The sequence below is a fragment of the Piliocolobus tephrosceles genome, chromosome 4 (genome assembly GCF_002776525.5).
Source record: "Piliocolobus tephrosceles isolate RC106 chromosome 4, ASM277652v3, whole genome shotgun sequence".
NCBI lineage: Eukaryota > Metazoa > Chordata > Mammalia > Primates > Cercopithecidae > Piliocolobus > Piliocolobus tephrosceles.
In genome coordinates, this window is record NC_045437.1 from 7,150,498 (window position 1) to 7,166,238 (window position 15,741).

A 15,741-nucleotide genomic window follows, 5' to 3' on the forward strand; every position below is an offset into this window, starting at 1 on the left:
AGTTCATTACAATTGATTTGGGGCAAATAACATACCTGATAAATATTCATACTAATATTAGTTACTTTTATAAGAAATGAATGTCACTTTGACCTTTTGTAACTGGCCCGAAATGGGCTTAAATCTTTGCTTCTCTTTATAAACAAAATACTTTCTATTGATTGTTTAGCCAAATCTTTAGTCTGGCAACAAAAGATATTCAGTTTACAAAATATATAGGGTAACCCAAGGATTAATGTCTTTTTCTTAAATCCAAAAAGAGGCAAATTATCTGGGTAACAGCCTTTTGAAATTTAGCCTTTATTTGTAATTACCTCTGCATGTTCTGTTTGCAGTAACAACGTACTTACCCATGGAGAAACAAGTGCATAGAAGTATATCAGCACCTAGTGAGGCAGGGCTTTTGTGTCTGGCCCTGTTTTGCCTCATTTGTACTTTTTAATGAAATGATCCATTCCAATTTTTTGCTTAAGTCAACAATGTGGCTCAACGGTTGCGTTACATGTAAGAACTGATTGTTGTTTTTAGAAGAAACAGGCATTTGTCAAGAAAGGAAATATTAAACTGGAAATGGGCTTTCATTCATTCCCTGAGCACACTCCCTGAGGTGCTCTCATTTTCTATTGACCACTGAATCCAAGCCAGGGTGTGAGGTAGGCACAGACAATCTGGGAAGATTAGAGAGATCCTGTCAAATGGACCAGAGAGGAAGTTAGGAGTCATTCAGCGACCATCCTTACCAGTGTCATAGTAGTTAAGGGGTCCATTAAAACTAATAGCCCCAGTTCCCTTCACTGGTAAGAATCAAGAATAGCTTAGGTCTCTGTGGAAATGAAAAGCAAAAATTCCTAAGTCTGTGTATTTTTGTGCAAACACCAAAGCTGTCATGATGTGTCAGAAGAAGAGAGAAATTTCCTTCTGCTTTCATGCTGTTAGCAGGAAACTCAAAACTGAAAGAAAAGGAACTGTCCCCCTTCACTATACATACAGAGAATCTCAAAGACACTTAAAAGGTCAGGCAAATTGGTCGTTGTTAAAGCTGTACATAAGAGGGAAAAGTACCACACTTAGCCATAAAACAATACTAGTATCTTCCTCCTAGATGGCTGTCATGTCAAGCAGAGTGACAGGTATCTCTACACTATCATGAAGGAGACTAAGACCCAAGACCCAGGGATGCAGACTGAATGCATTGCTTGTATCCTTTCATTCAATCTTAACTGAAACCCAATGAGATAGGGAGTTGGCTGGGTGCAGTGGCTCGTGCCTGTAATCCCAGCACTTTGAGAGGCCAAGGCAGGCGGATCACCTGAGCTCAGCAGTGCGAGACCAACCTGGCCAACATGGTGAAACCCTGTCTGTACTAAAAACACAAAAAATTAACCGGGCATGGTGGGCGCACAACTGTAGTCCCAGCTGTTTGGGAGGCTGAGGCAGGAGAGTAGCTTGAGCCTGGGCGGTAAAGGTTGCAGTGAGCCAAGATGGTGCCAGGGCACTCCAGCCTGGGCGACAGAGCAAGACTCCATCTCACAAAAAAAAAAAAAAAAAGGTAGGGCATTATTGTCCCATTTAACAGGTGAGGAAAACTGAGACCCAGAGAAGTTAAATGATTCTACCAAGGCTGCACAGCTAATGATTGCAGAAACTGGAGCTGAACCTATTTTTGCCTGACACAGGCAATATTCCATTAGCAACCCTCTCCCAGGTAAGCTGATTATCACAGCATGCAGTTTTTATGCTCAGATGGGAGGAGTCTGAGCATAAAAGCTGAGAAGTCTGATGAGATCTCCTAGAAGCCTGTCAGGAGAACAAAATGCTCCTTAGATAACAATCCCCAGTTCCCTTCCAAATCAGATACAGGGGAACTTGAACACCAGAAGTTTTTCAGCACAGAACACAGGGCCAGGCACATAACAAATGCTCAGTGAATATTTATGGAAGGAAGAGGGAGAAGAGAGTACAGAAGAAGAAAGTTATGTTTATTTTAGCCTGAAAGATTACCTCGATTATTACCAAACAGACACTTGGGTTATAAAATCATCTTGGTAAACATGCATCTACTTTAAGCAATGTTCCTTGCTGGTGAAACTTCCAAAACAACCAGTTTATAAAATGTGTTTCAGGGAACTGAGTAGTCTCTCTCTATAGCTGGAAGCCCATTAAATAAATACCTGGGAATATGTAACATAAATTATTCAGATCATAGGAGAAATAACTGCTTCATACTGTCATCAGATATTTATCAAGAGCACACTTATGAAGACTTGTTGAAATGAATTGAGTTATTCTAGAGACTGAACATAATTTTTCCTGGGGTTTGCTAAGCCCAAATGAGTTATTGATGTTGAATTAAACTTCATTCCCAGAACTCAGTCTCTTCTTTTATTACTGAGATCACTTAAAACCTCCAATTTAAACCATCTGTGTGAAAACAGATTGGGCAATAGTTTCTCAAGGAGCAGAGCTTGTTTGCTGCACCTTGGTTTGGTAAAAAGCAAAATCATTTCTCCCATGGCAAATATGTCCTCCTTACTTGGACAGTTGTAATTTTTACTACACAAGATTTTGCTCGTTGATTTAACAGCTTGTGCTTCCTGTTAAGGAGGAAGATGTTTTCCAACTGACTGCACAAGCCTCCAAATCAGGTTTTCCCCATAAGTCGCGAGACAAAAAAATACTAGTGAGCTATGATAGAAAAGACTAACTGTTCTTAAGAAATGACATTCTGAAATTCCACCAAAGTTAGCTGACAGTCAACTTTATAGCTCCAGTTTTGTAGTTATATGGTTTTTCTCTCATGACTCTAAGTTGAGAATGTACTGCAATAGTTCTATTTCCCTTGACTTTTTCTGGAATGATATAATTCACCTGAGGATAGGAAGATGTCTTTCTCTCTTGACTAGAGATTTAATTCTTCTTCTCCATTCATATTTATACTGTTTAGTGCAGTGATTCTCAACTGGAAGCAATTTTATTCCTTCCCCCCGACCCCCCGGAGCATTGTCATTGCCAATGGAGACATTTCTGGTTGTCACAATGAGAGGTGAAGGATGCCCCTGACATCCAGTAGGCAGAGGCCAGGGATGGTGTTAAACACACTGTGATATGCAGGACAGCCCGCAGAATAGAGAATAACTCAGTTCAACCCAGTTCAAGTGTCCATGGTGCCAGGGTTGAGAAACCCTGTGTTAGTGCAATCCCCTGCACGCTCCTTACTAAACTCTGTGTAGAAGAGATGAATAACCCCTTCTTCATTTTCCTCTCCCCTTCAACTACTACCTTGGTAGTAACTTTTCTCTACCTTGCTGTCACCTTGAATAGGTGCTTATGTCTGCAGTCTCCATTTATCTTCTCACCCATCCCTTCTGAGTCTCTGAGAGTTGGGCTTTCTCTTCACTTTCCATAGAGGACCTCCCCCAAAGTCAGCAGGTGGCTCCTCTTTATCCCCAGACCTTTCTTCATCTCTGATTTAGCTCCCTTTTGGATCCAACACTCATCTCAGAAGTCACTGCCTAAGGCCCACAACAGCCCCATGTTCCGTTTCTCCTGGTCTTCTCTCAGCTGTTTTCCAGTGTGCCTTGGACCCATGGCATAGCCAAGAGCATATTCCCAGCTCAACCCTCTACTATCCTATTCTCCATTCTTCCCATACATCCCCCACCTGCTGTAGTAGGCACATTCATGATCCTTCCTAGGTGCGTGCTCCTCAAATGTACAGCGGTCAGCTTTGACCTTCCGCCAAAGCTTAATGAGTCCCTGTCTGCATTCTGCCCAGCCATTTCCTCTTGGTGATCCTACTGCCAACCTAAGTATAGTCATTCAATAAACATTTATTGAGTTCTTCTTCTTTGTCAGGGACTTTATTCTGCTGTGGAGACACAGATTAATAGAGCAAGGGTCTCTACCTGGTGGAGCTCACCAAGCAATGAGGGATGCCGACTTGAAAAGACACACAGCCCTGGCTTCCGAGCTAACACGGATGTCCATTCGGCCAAGCAGCCATGCCCGGCAGGCCTGGGACCGCATGTCAGTGAAACCTCGAAGGCCCAGCAGCTCATCAGGCAGGCTGGAACAGAAACCCTTCTCCACACCATTTTGGTGCACAGAATCATTAAGTATTGGGGGAGCAGGAACCTTCAGGACATTTAAATGAATTAAATGAATTCTATGCATATACTAATAATGTAACAAAAAATAGAAACTTTTAAAAGGTGAAATTCAAAATATATAGTAAGCGCTACAAGTTAATGTTAAATATAAACAGGTAACAGGAATGATAAACAGAAATTCATAGGAAATCTGCAAAGAAATGTTCACTTCTTCCCACTGGGAAATCTTCAGGACTTCTCTCCTTCAGCTCTGTGATTCCCTCGTCCTCATGGGATGACACAGCCCTCGAGGACGAGTAAATGAGGGAATTGTTACCCTCCATATTAGTTTGCTAGGGCTGCCATAACAAAGTACTGCAGATGGGATACTTAAACCACAGAAGTTAATTGCCTCCCTGTTCTGAAGACTGGAAACCAAAGATCAAGTTGTCAGCAAGGTTGGTCTCTCCTGAGGCCTCTCCTCTCCCCCTGTCGGGCCTCTTTCCTTCTTCTCCTTGTGTCTTCACACGGCCTTCCCTTTGTGGGTGACTGGGTCCCGACTGCCTCTTCTTAAAAGAACACCGGTCATATTGGATTAGGGCCCACCCATATAAGCTCATTTTATCTTTATCACCTCTTTAAAGACCCTGTCTCCAAATACGGTCATATCCTGAGAGACTGGGGTTAGGACTTTAACATATGAACTTGGAGGGACACAATTCAGCTTAAAATCCTCCATTTCAAGGCCTAAGAGGGCAAAAGAAGGGGGATGTTCCCAGAACTAGAGAGAGCTGCAGTGCAGAGACAGTAGCTGCCACCCGGGGCCGTAGCCCTTGTCCTCCGTGAAGAAGACTGACCCCTGTGGAAAGCATGCGGTGATCAGGGAAGAGGAGGAACGAGGCCCCAAGCCTCCTCCCCACTCTCTTTTTCCACAGCATCTCCCACTGGGCGATCCCCACTGGCAGCCCAAGGACAAGGAGCGGGCACCCCCTAGCGGTCAGGCCGCCAGAGCCAGAGCCCAGCAGAGAAAGGCAAAGGCCAGCTGTGAAGGGGAAAAGAGGGAAGAAGGCACCAGACCCTCCTCAAAGCCAGCTTCCCTTGGTGATTTTTGGACTAATACAATATAGGTTCTCCCTGGTCAGCCTTAGCCTGCATGATGCTTTTGGCCTGAGGAGGCCTGAGACACGGAAGTCAGTGTCTTCTAGCGCCTCGTGTCTCACCTTGGCCACACAGTGCTTCCTTGAGATGGGATTTGATTCTTACAGAATGTCTGCAGTGCCTTGCAGCATTAGAATTTGCCAGCATTCCTTTCGGCCTAAAGCTCAGGTTTGGGATGAAGGGGAAGTTTCCAGCTGTGATGCTCTAACTTCCGTCCGCCTGTGTGTGTTTGTTCTCAGGAGCCCGAGCGGCAGTACATGCACATTGGCACCATGGTGGAGTTTGCCTTTGCCCTGGTAGCGAAGCTGGATGCCATCAACAAGCACTCCTTCAACGACTTCAAATTGCGAGTAGGTACGTTCTGCAGAGAGGTCTCGGTTTCAGTTGTGGCAAAGATGTGGAATAAGGAGTAAGTCATAGGCGACATTGATGACCCTTTCAGTGTTGGAGTAGAACAATTACAAATGCATCCCATTGCAAGACTGGATGACAGAAGGAAGGACACTTTTGGACAAATTAGAAAAAGCACCCCTTTGATTGGACCTAGGCTGCCGGCACTCAGCCAAGGTCCCGTCCACAAGCACAGCACGCACAGCCTTGAGCTTTCGTGCATTGCTCATTCACTGTGAGACATCCACAGAGAGCAGCTGCATTATTTTATCGGCCGTTGCCAGTGAAACTGGGACCTGCCACTAACGATAAGATTCATCCATATTTCAGAGATGTAAACATGTTTTAAAAAAAAAAAAAAAATGTAGGTCTTAGAATTGTTGCAATACAGTCCCACCTTCCTGGGGCCACAAGTTGTAAGACCACCAAATGTGTGGTAGGTTCTGAAACAGTGACAGCTTTTCAGATTGTGTTCAAATCCTAGAGAGAAAAAAAAAAAAAAATCCAGCTGTCTTTATAATATTGTTTAAAAAAATAACCTTTAGGCCTGGTGCGGTGGCTCATGCCTATAATCCCAGCACTTTTGGAGGCCGAGGTGAGAAGATCACTTGAGTCCAGGAGTTTGAAACCAGTCTGGGCAACATGATGAGACCCCATCTCTACAAAAAATAAATTAGTTGAGCTTGGTGGTGCACGCCTGTGGTCCCAGCTACTTGGAAGGCTGACGCAAGAGGATTTATTGAACCCAGGAGGTTGAGGCTGTAGCAAGCCATAATGGTGTCACTGCAATCCAGCCTGGGTTACGGAGAGATCCTGTCACAAAAAAAAAAAAAAAAAAAAAAATGTAACCTTTGCTTGGTTAAAAACAGAGGCTTCCTGATTTCTAAGTTGTTAACAGACTTTAAGTTGATTTTTTTTTAGCATGTTTCATTACTTGCCTTTTACAAATTGTTATTTTTTTCAATGTGTGTTTTAAGTCATCAAGTCAACACACAGCTGGGTTGCGATGTGTGTGCAGTTACTTGCAACCATTCAGATTTCTAAGAGCTTCCTTGACCGTTTTATGGTTTTCTTGGCAACACATTTTGCTGCTTCTGAGAGTCAGTTTATATAAGAGCAGTTCAGGCAACAAATCCCATCTGAATGGTTTTTAACACTCTCTTACATACAAATTTCAACTTTAAAAAGAAATCTAAATATTTAAAGCCATTTTCTTCCTTTGCTATGGGTATGTCCTGAATTTCATTTAAATCCAAAATATGTTACATCTCTTTCACAAATGAGATGTGTTTCTCTCTGCTTGTACTATTAGTTGTCAGTGTTTACTCGTATTTTCCTTTTTTTTTTTTTTTTTGAGACAGTCTTGCTCTGCCACCCAGGCTGGTGTGCAGTGGCACCATCTCAGCTTGCTGCAACTTCCACTTCCTGGGTTCAAGCAATTCTCCTGCCTCAATCTCCCAACTGTCTGGGATTACAGTCCTGTGCCACCGCACCCAGCTTATGTTTGTAGTTTAAGTAGAGATGGGGTTTCACCATGTTGGCCAGGCTGGTCTCTCACTCCTGACCTCAAGTGATCTGCCCACCTCGGCCTCCCAAAATGCCATACTTTTCTTTCTACTTTCTCACTTCTGTGCATCGTAAACCCCTATCGGGGGCGCTATCTTACACAAAGATGAGATGGCCACACCAAACATGGGCGTGTCCCTTTGACCCCAGAGACTCTACACTGTTTTGACAGCTTGGAAAATGGGCTCCTCAAATTTTGCTACTATGCCTTTTTTTAAAAAAAAAAAAAATGTATTACATGAGCATATTAGTCAGGGTTATCTAGAGGGACAGAAACAATAGGATAGATGTATATATAATAGGTTAGATGTATATATAAATGAAAATTTATTAAGGAGTATTAACTCACACAATCACAAGGCGAAGTCCCACGTTAGGCTGTCTGCAAGCTGAGGAGCAAGGAAGCCCGTCCGAGTCCCACAGCTGAAGAACTTGGAGTCTGGTGCTGGAGGGCAGCAAGCATCCAGCCCAGGAGAAAGATGTAGGCTGGAAGGCTAGGCCAGTCTAGTCTCTCCACGTTCTTCTGCCTGCTTTTTTTTTTCTTTTTTTTTTTTCTGAGATGGAGTCTTGCTCTGTCGCCCAGGCTGGAGTGTGGTGGCACCGATCTCAGTTCACTGCAAACTTGCCTTCCCGAGTTCACACCATTCTCCTGCCTCAGCCTCCCGAGTAGTGGGGACTACAGGTGCCCGCCACCACACCCGGCTCATGTTTTGTATTCTTAGTAGAGATGGGGTTTCACCGTGTCAGCCAGGACTGCCTGCTTTTATTCTGGCCACGCTGGCAGCTGATTAGATGGTGCCGACTCAGATTGAGGGTGGGTCTGCCTTTCCCAATTCACTGACTCAAATGTTAATCTCCTTTGTCTGCACCCTCACAAACACAGTCAGGATCAATAGTTTGCATCTGTCCATCCAATGAATTTGACATTTAGTATTAACTATCGCAATGGGAGAATGACCTCTTCTATTATCAAACTTACAGAGACCAAAATAATTTTGCCCTGCACTGCAGCATGGGACCAGAACGACTATTTGCCAGTCACGTGTACTACATCCAAAGTGCCATTTTCCTGGTCTAGACTTCAGTGATATTATTCAGATTCACGTGAACTCTTGAATGGACCTCCGTCAAGTGGTGTTGACATTCAATGCCTACTTTACCCTGATTGTCCAATAACTGATAAGCTCTATACCCTCAACCCCATATATCAGCCTTGTTAGATTTCTAAGGAAGCCTGAACTCAACGTTTCATTGGCCTTTGAGCCTCTCTTTCCCCACACCCTCAGTCTCTCCCAGGAGGGGTTTCCCTGCCCTACCTCCACGCACCACGACATCCAGAGGCAGTTCAGAGATAGCAACGCGGAAGAATATTGTCGACAAAAGCGATGGGACAAATAATGAGGTGAATTCCCTCCTAGCATCCTTTTCAGCATATCAAGCTGTAGAATCGGTTGGAATCACAAATCAAGCACACCCCCACACTAACTAGAGATGGCCCAGTTGCCAGCAATAATCAGTCCAGGCTCTTCCCCACCCGCAGAGCTGCTGACCAAGCAGGGATGAGCAGTGGCCAGAAGAAAAGCTGAACTATCAGATGCAGTGCTGGAGCTGCAGGCCAGGGTCCAGCGGCTGACCCCTGGGTGCTCTGACCTGTGCCAGAGCTGGAATAAATTATTTGAGATACCTAAACCAGAAGTGTGTTTTCCTTGAGTACACCACAACATCAAAGGAGAATTTATTTCTTACCTCTTTTGTACCTGCAAAGGTACTGTTTGGAACAGTATTGGGGCTGTTTCCTGACCTAACTTTCCATTGCAAAGGGGAAGCTTTGGCCGAGTGCGGTGGCTCACTCCTGTAATCCCAGCACTTTGGGAGGCCAAGGCGGGCGGATCACAAAGTCAGGAGATCAAGACCATCCTGGCTAACACAGTGAAATCCCGTCTCTACTGAAAAAAAAAAAAAAATTAGTGGCATGGTGACGGGCGCCTGTAGTCCCAGCTACTCCGGAGGCTGAGGCAGGGGAATGGCGTGAACCCAGGAGGTGGAACTTGAAGTGAGCCGAGATCGTGCCACCGCACTCCAGCCTGGGTGACAGAGCAAGACTCCGTCTCAAAAAAAAAATTTAAATAAATAAATAAATGAGGGAAAGCTTTGCCTAAGATCTACAATCAGCTGTAGCAGACTAAGCAGTTCAGCAGTCAGAAATTAAGTCTCCAGAAATACCCTCATCAATCTACAGTCCAACTAATGCAGGAAGGCGGGGGTCCTGGACCCAGGAGAAAATGGAGGGGGAAGAATCAATTAGTGTCGGTATCCCTATTTCTATATCTATGGTCCTCCTTCCCCTGACTCCCAGAACATCCACGGTCTGTGCATTTGCAGTTCATGGGACAAGGAGCCATCCTGCCTGTTAAACTGGAGCTGGCAAAGGGCCCCGGCTTCTTCTTGATTAGAGATGTTGATTAATCTTTTGAAAAGCTTCAGCTCCTGACAGCAGAAGCCATATCCACCTTCCACACAGGGTCAAAGCTCAGATGTAGACATGGAATTGCCGTGGTTTTATACTTGCAGTTATTAAAAGGGGGAGGTCCACACAGCGTCTGTCACCTCTGTAGTTAGCAGTGGCCCAGGGCACCTGCTCACCTGGGGGAGAAACACTTCCTCAACCTCCACCTCCCAGGCTCAAGAGATCCTCCTGCCTCAGCCTCCTGAGTAGCTGGGACTACAGCCATGCGCCTCGTGCCACCACACCTGGCTAATCTATATATGTATATATATATGTGTGTGTTTATATGTATGTGTGTGTGTGTGTGTGTGTGTGTATGTATTTGGTATCTAATGCCTAGATAACCCAGGGTCCAAGAAACCTTGGACAAGAACTGGGCCAGCTGGGCTGAAGAGAGCTGGCTTCAAGCATGGCTCCAGCGCCCTGGTGGTTAAGTTTCCTTAGAGAACACAGTGCATGAGCAGGCTTATGTCACCCAGGACTGACATTCCTCACTCTGATGAATGCTGAGCAGTCAAGCCCAGCTTCAAGGGGGCCAAGAACCCAAGCAGCAAAAACTGACAGGCTTTCCAAGGCTCGCCTGGAGCCTGGCTGTGTGTCCCTCCTCTTTCCTGTGGGAGAGCTCAGTTGCTCTCCCGCTGATGGCCCTGGCATTTCCTCCAAGTGGGAGGTGCTCAGGGACCCCCTCAGTCTTCTCTGTTCTACCCTCAACTTTTCCCCTAAGTGCCAGTCATCTTCCCATGAGAACAGTTTCCCCAGATTTGTATCCCATCAAAATATCATTCTCACACACGTCAGGATTCTTTCTTAATGCTGACATAGATGGGATCCCTCGCCAGCAGCAATGCACATTTGGGATAGTCCTTTGGAAGGTGGTTTAGAAATGACAGCCATCACCACAAACACGAAAACATGTTCTTCCTGAACTCAGCAGGCTCGCCAGCGGTGATGCTATCCAAGGCAACGAGCCTAAAGGTGGGGGACTGCCATGTGCCCAGAGCCTGCTGTGGAGCTGGGGGAGTCGGGCCCTCAGGAGAAGACTCCATAGAGCCACCCACCTGCCTTTGGGGCCTGTGTCTGCCACCTGCTCCCTGTGTGAGGCCACTCCCTCAGCCTCCTGACCTGAATGCCCTGAGAATGAGAGGAGCGCACGTATCTGGAAAGCACTGAGAACAGCACGGGGGAGTGGAAAGTGCCCTGCTGGTGTGGCTGCGGGGGTAGTTGTGCTTGTTCTTTCAGCACAGAATCAGGGCGAACCCTAAAGTCCAACAGTGGCAGAATAGCCAGTGGCATACATCCATGTAGTGCAGCCATTTAAAATAAAAACGTTTGCTTCAAAATCAACATTTACTCTAAAACTCTTGGGAAATAGTATAGTAATCATCTCTTGCCTAAAACTGTATAGCAACACAGAAAAACCACTGTATTATGTTTAGTTTTGATGTCTTGTTGTTGTTGTTGTTGTTGTTGAGACAGGGTCTCCCACTTTTGCTTAGGCTGGAGTGAAGTGATGCTATCTGAGCTCACTGCAACCTCCACCTCCCAGGCTCAAGGGATCCTCCTGCCTCAGCCTCCTGAGTAGCTGGGTCTACAGCCACGTGCCATGCGCCACCATACCTGGCCAATTTATATATATATTTGGTAGAAATGGAATTTCACTATGTTGCCCAGACTGATCTCAAACTCCTGATCTCAGTCCACCTGCCTTAGTCTCCCAAAGTGCTGGGATTACAGGTGCACCTATAATCCTTTAGTTTTTTAAAGCATACACATTTTATCTTATGCAAAATGATAGATGGTCATATAAACATGAATCAAGGTCTAGAAGATAAAAGAGAACAGATATTTTAACCTTTTTCAGTAGGAAAAATAAGAGGAATTATTTTTCTTTGCTTTAGAATTTCATGAGTTGGGCTCATGTTTGTTTAATAACGATGATTCAAGAATGGTCCTATGAAACCATCCTGTTTAGATAGTAGCCATGGCCGGGCGTGATGGCTCATTCCTATAATACCAGCACTTTGGGAGGGCAAGACAGGTGAATCTCCTGAGCTCAGGAGTTTGAGACCAGCCTGGGCAACATGGCAAAACTCTGTCTCTACCAAAAATACAAAAAAATAGCCAGGTGTGGTGGTGTGTGCCTGTAGCCCCAGCTACTTGGGAGGCTGAGGTGGGAGGATCACTTGAACCTGGGAGGTGAAGGTTGCAGTCAGCCAAGATTGCTCCACTGCACTTCAGACTGGGTGACAGAGTAAGACCCCATCTCAAAAAAAAAAAAAAAAAAAAAAAGAGTGGCTATAAGATGAATCTTGCTAACTCATCTCTGATGTGGCACAGGTATTAACCACGGACCTGTGATAGCTGGTGTGATTGGAGCTCAGAAGCCACAATATGATATCTGGGGCAACACCGTCAATGTGGCCAGTAGGATGGACAGCACCGGAGTCCTGGACAAAATACAGGTAATGCAGTGTGCAGTCTGCACTGCCTTCATCAACCATGTCTATTCTCTTGGGATCCATACATAAGTATAATAAGGATACTAATATGTTAAAACAAAGGAAAAAAGTAAACCTTGAAATTTACTTAAATCTTTTGGAGAACAATTTTTGGGGAAATGTCAGTTTCTGCATTGACTGTTAACAATAACAAAATTCTAACAATATAAAGGCTATTGCATTTGTGGAAATAAATGATCCAGCAGCAACCAGCATGATGGCACAACAGCCCTGAGCGTTCGGTACGGGAGTGGTGCCCTCTTCCACCTTTATTACTTCTCCTGGTGCCAATACCTTGAACAGGACTTTGCAAGCGAGAGGGATCATGCATCCAAAACCAGACACAACCCCCCACCTTCTTCTCTCAAGCTGAATTGGGATGAGGGGAAGTGGTAGGCTGAAGAGAGGTCGGAGATGAAATAGAAGGTTGATATGAATGGCAGTGCTGAAATCTACCCAAGGGAGAGAAAGGAAGGTCTGACAAATGAAAAGCAGTGGTTGCAGAAAACTAAAATTATTTTCTATGACTTTTTCCATTGCTCATTAAATCAATTATAATCGTGGTTAAAGTAACTATGTTACAATAGCACTAATAATATCATACTTTTAAAAGTATTGTAAAATCACTGAAAAGGTAATAGAAAAAAAAAATCTGTTATTAAAGCTATGCTGAAACTAGTCTAATCTTCTCATGCAACTGCTCAGTTGATGACGCTGAAACTATCCCCCAAGCTACAGAAGAGCAGTGGTTCAGCCCAGGTTGACAGTGACGGAATATTCCGTACCCACGTCCTGTGCTCCTCCCACGCGCTGTGGAGACTGCTCAGTTGCCCAGCTAGAACAAGAATCGTGGGGCGTTTTGGCAGCCTAGTCTAATCATTTCCTGATGGTACCAAGGCTTCCAGGACTTTCTGCATAAACATCACTAGCCACTTCCGATGCCCAGGGATACTCCAGCAATCCTGGACAACCCCGGTTCTTCTCTTGGCAGGGAAGAGAGGCCTGCCCCTACCAAGGACTCACTTTCCCACCTGCAGGCCAGCCCATGTCCCCAACACAACACCCGGAACAGTCCAAAGATTTGTGGCAGTTTTTAATATGCTTTCCAGCCCCCCAAGAAGCTTTCAAGCACTTGGGATAAGTATCAAAAGCAATTTAAGTGAGGCAGGTCATGGAGAGTGCTGCCTCCTGGAGATCGTAAATCTGCTAGAGGTTGATGTTTGAAATGAGTTTGAGCTCATGTGTGTCTCGAAGAGGATATTGGGCTTCATAAAGCTCCATGTGACTCAGGGCAGGTCAGCCACCAGCACCGGCTCCATTGCCTCTGATCCCCGGAGGGAAAGAAGACCGGTTTCTGCCTGTCAGTAGGGAGCCATGTTTGCAGACCTGCGTTTGCTTCCCTAGCACAGGAGCTGGAAGGGCTGCATTTGGGTGGGTTTTTACACCGAAGGTGCGGCTTGCTTCCTCACTCCAGTAAGCTCTCTTTTCCATTTATGTGCAAAAAATAGTGGTGAGATGCCAGGAAAATAAAAAACGATGCCCAGACCATTAATAAGCTTCTCCTAGGCCTGAGGAACAGGTTCTTTTTATTAAAGGGCATTTAACTCCCAGCATGCTTGCTAGCCTGGAAACCCCGAGAACAGCAGAGCAAGCCCACTTAGCAACCCTGCGGGCCTCTTCTAGGCCTGGAGGCATAGAAACCAGCGTGCCTCAGACGGACAGCTTCTTCCTCCCGGTTTCCCGTTAATCATGCGGCGCTGATCGGCGGGTGGTCTGGCATGACGAACACCAGTGGATAGTTTTAAAGCGCCAGTGACATTAGCGCCAGGCAATACCTCAACAGTTAACCCCAAAGCACCGAAAGATTGGTTTGTTCTCTAGACGGAAGGTCACTCGTCCAATAACCACAGAATTTGCAAACCTGAGTTTCTTGGTTTTCTTCATCTTCTTTCGGTTCTTATCCAACACACAAAGCACTCCCTGGGTTCCTGTCCTCCTCCCAGGGTTTGGGCCGGACCAGAGCAGCAGGACATGGGCATCTGGCACCTGTGCCTCCCTTTCCTTTCCGCTCTGCTCATCAGGGTCCTGAGGACCCACACGTGGGCCTTGTGCTAGGGGCTGTCCTTCCATGACATTGCAGAAAGGTGAATGATTCTTCCATAGCCAGTCCTTGATACTTGTGCATGGAGGATTCGCCCTGGTTCTGGGCATCCCTGGATGCTGTCCTGGGCTCTCATGAACACAGCCCCTCATGGTTTCCTTGTACTTCTGCCTCTGCCCCCGCAGCGGCATCTGCCCTCAAGGCCCCTCTCAGTCTCCAAGCCCAAGGAGGCTGGAGCTTTGCTGCTGATACGGCCCCCACCTTTGCACCTTGCCTGGGCCACACCACAACCAAAATTGTGCCATAACACCCCTGTGTGCCATCACAACACTGCTGTGTGCCATGACAATGCTACGTGCCAGAACAACGCCGCCCTATTCCGTAACACTTCTGTGGGCCATCACAACACTGCCATGTGCCACGACAATGCTGCTTGTCCCATAAAAACACTACTGTGTGCCATGACAACGCTGCCGTGTGCCGTAACAATGCTGCCGTGTGCCATGACAACGCTGCCGTGTGCCATAACACTGTTGTGTGCCATAACGACACTGCTATGTGATAGAACAATGGTGCCATGTGCCATAACAACACTGCCGTGTGCCATAACAACGCTGCCGTGTGCCATAACAACACTGCTGTGTGCCGTAACAACGCTATGTGCCAGAACAACGGTGCCCTGTGCCATAACAATACTGCTGTGTGCCATAACACTGCTGTGTGGGTTGCAAGCTGCCCAGCCCTGCCATACCTGCCTGGCACAGATTTGTCACTCCAGTGCTGGAGGTGGCCAAGGTCTCCCAGGTGCCCTTGTTACAGCCGTGCCAGGTGCCTTCTCAGATGAAGTGGGAGGAGATTGCTCCTTTGGGCCTTATGTTTCCAAAGCAGCATTACCAGGGCTTTCTGCCCAAACTCAGACACCAGCTAGGGGAGACTGGGTGGAGGAGCCGGTAGCCAACAGAGGGGTCTTCCCCGGCCTCAGACGCTGAGGCCTCGCCCTCAGACCACACCTGTGTGCCTCGCTGGTTCTCTGCTTTTGCAGCTCCTCCACACTCAGGCAGCCCAAGCACAGGCAGGCGTGGGCCCGCAGTCCCAGACAAGGTGTCCTAGGGAAGGCGCAGCACACGCCGAAGCTGAGAGAGCGCAGGGCTCAGTACAGGACAGTGCGTCTCCGCTGAGGAGGAAGCGTCAGAGCCAGCAAGTTCACTGCCATCCAACCGGCAGGGCCTGGACACGGCTCGGCAGCCGGGGCCCTCGCCGGTCGGTGCAATGGCAGGAAATAAGTGATCCTGTCAAGCCGGCAGCCTGCAAGAGGAGCTGCCCTCCTTAGCCCCCCGTTTCAATACAGTGAAGCGAGGAGACCTTTGAGACTCGACTGGGAGCGTCATGCTCATGCGGACACCGGTGCAAATTCCCACAGTTCTCCCAGTTTTA

General features: G+C 46.6%; 1 protein-coding gene across 1 annotated transcript in view; it reads left to right on the forward strand.

Moving 5' to 3' along the window:
• The window catches only part of ADCY2 (adenylate cyclase 2), a 423,616-nt gene that overhangs the window by 406,477 nt on the left and 1,398 nt on the right, over positions 1-15,741 (forward strand). The window contains exons 23-24 of the mRNA XM_023218241.3: positions 5,486-5,600; positions 12,046-12,170. Coding sequence (XP_023074009.1) covers positions 5,486-5,600; positions 12,046-12,170 — 240 coding nt within the window. The remainder of the gene's footprint in view (positions 1-5,485; positions 5,601-12,045; positions 12,171-15,741) is intronic.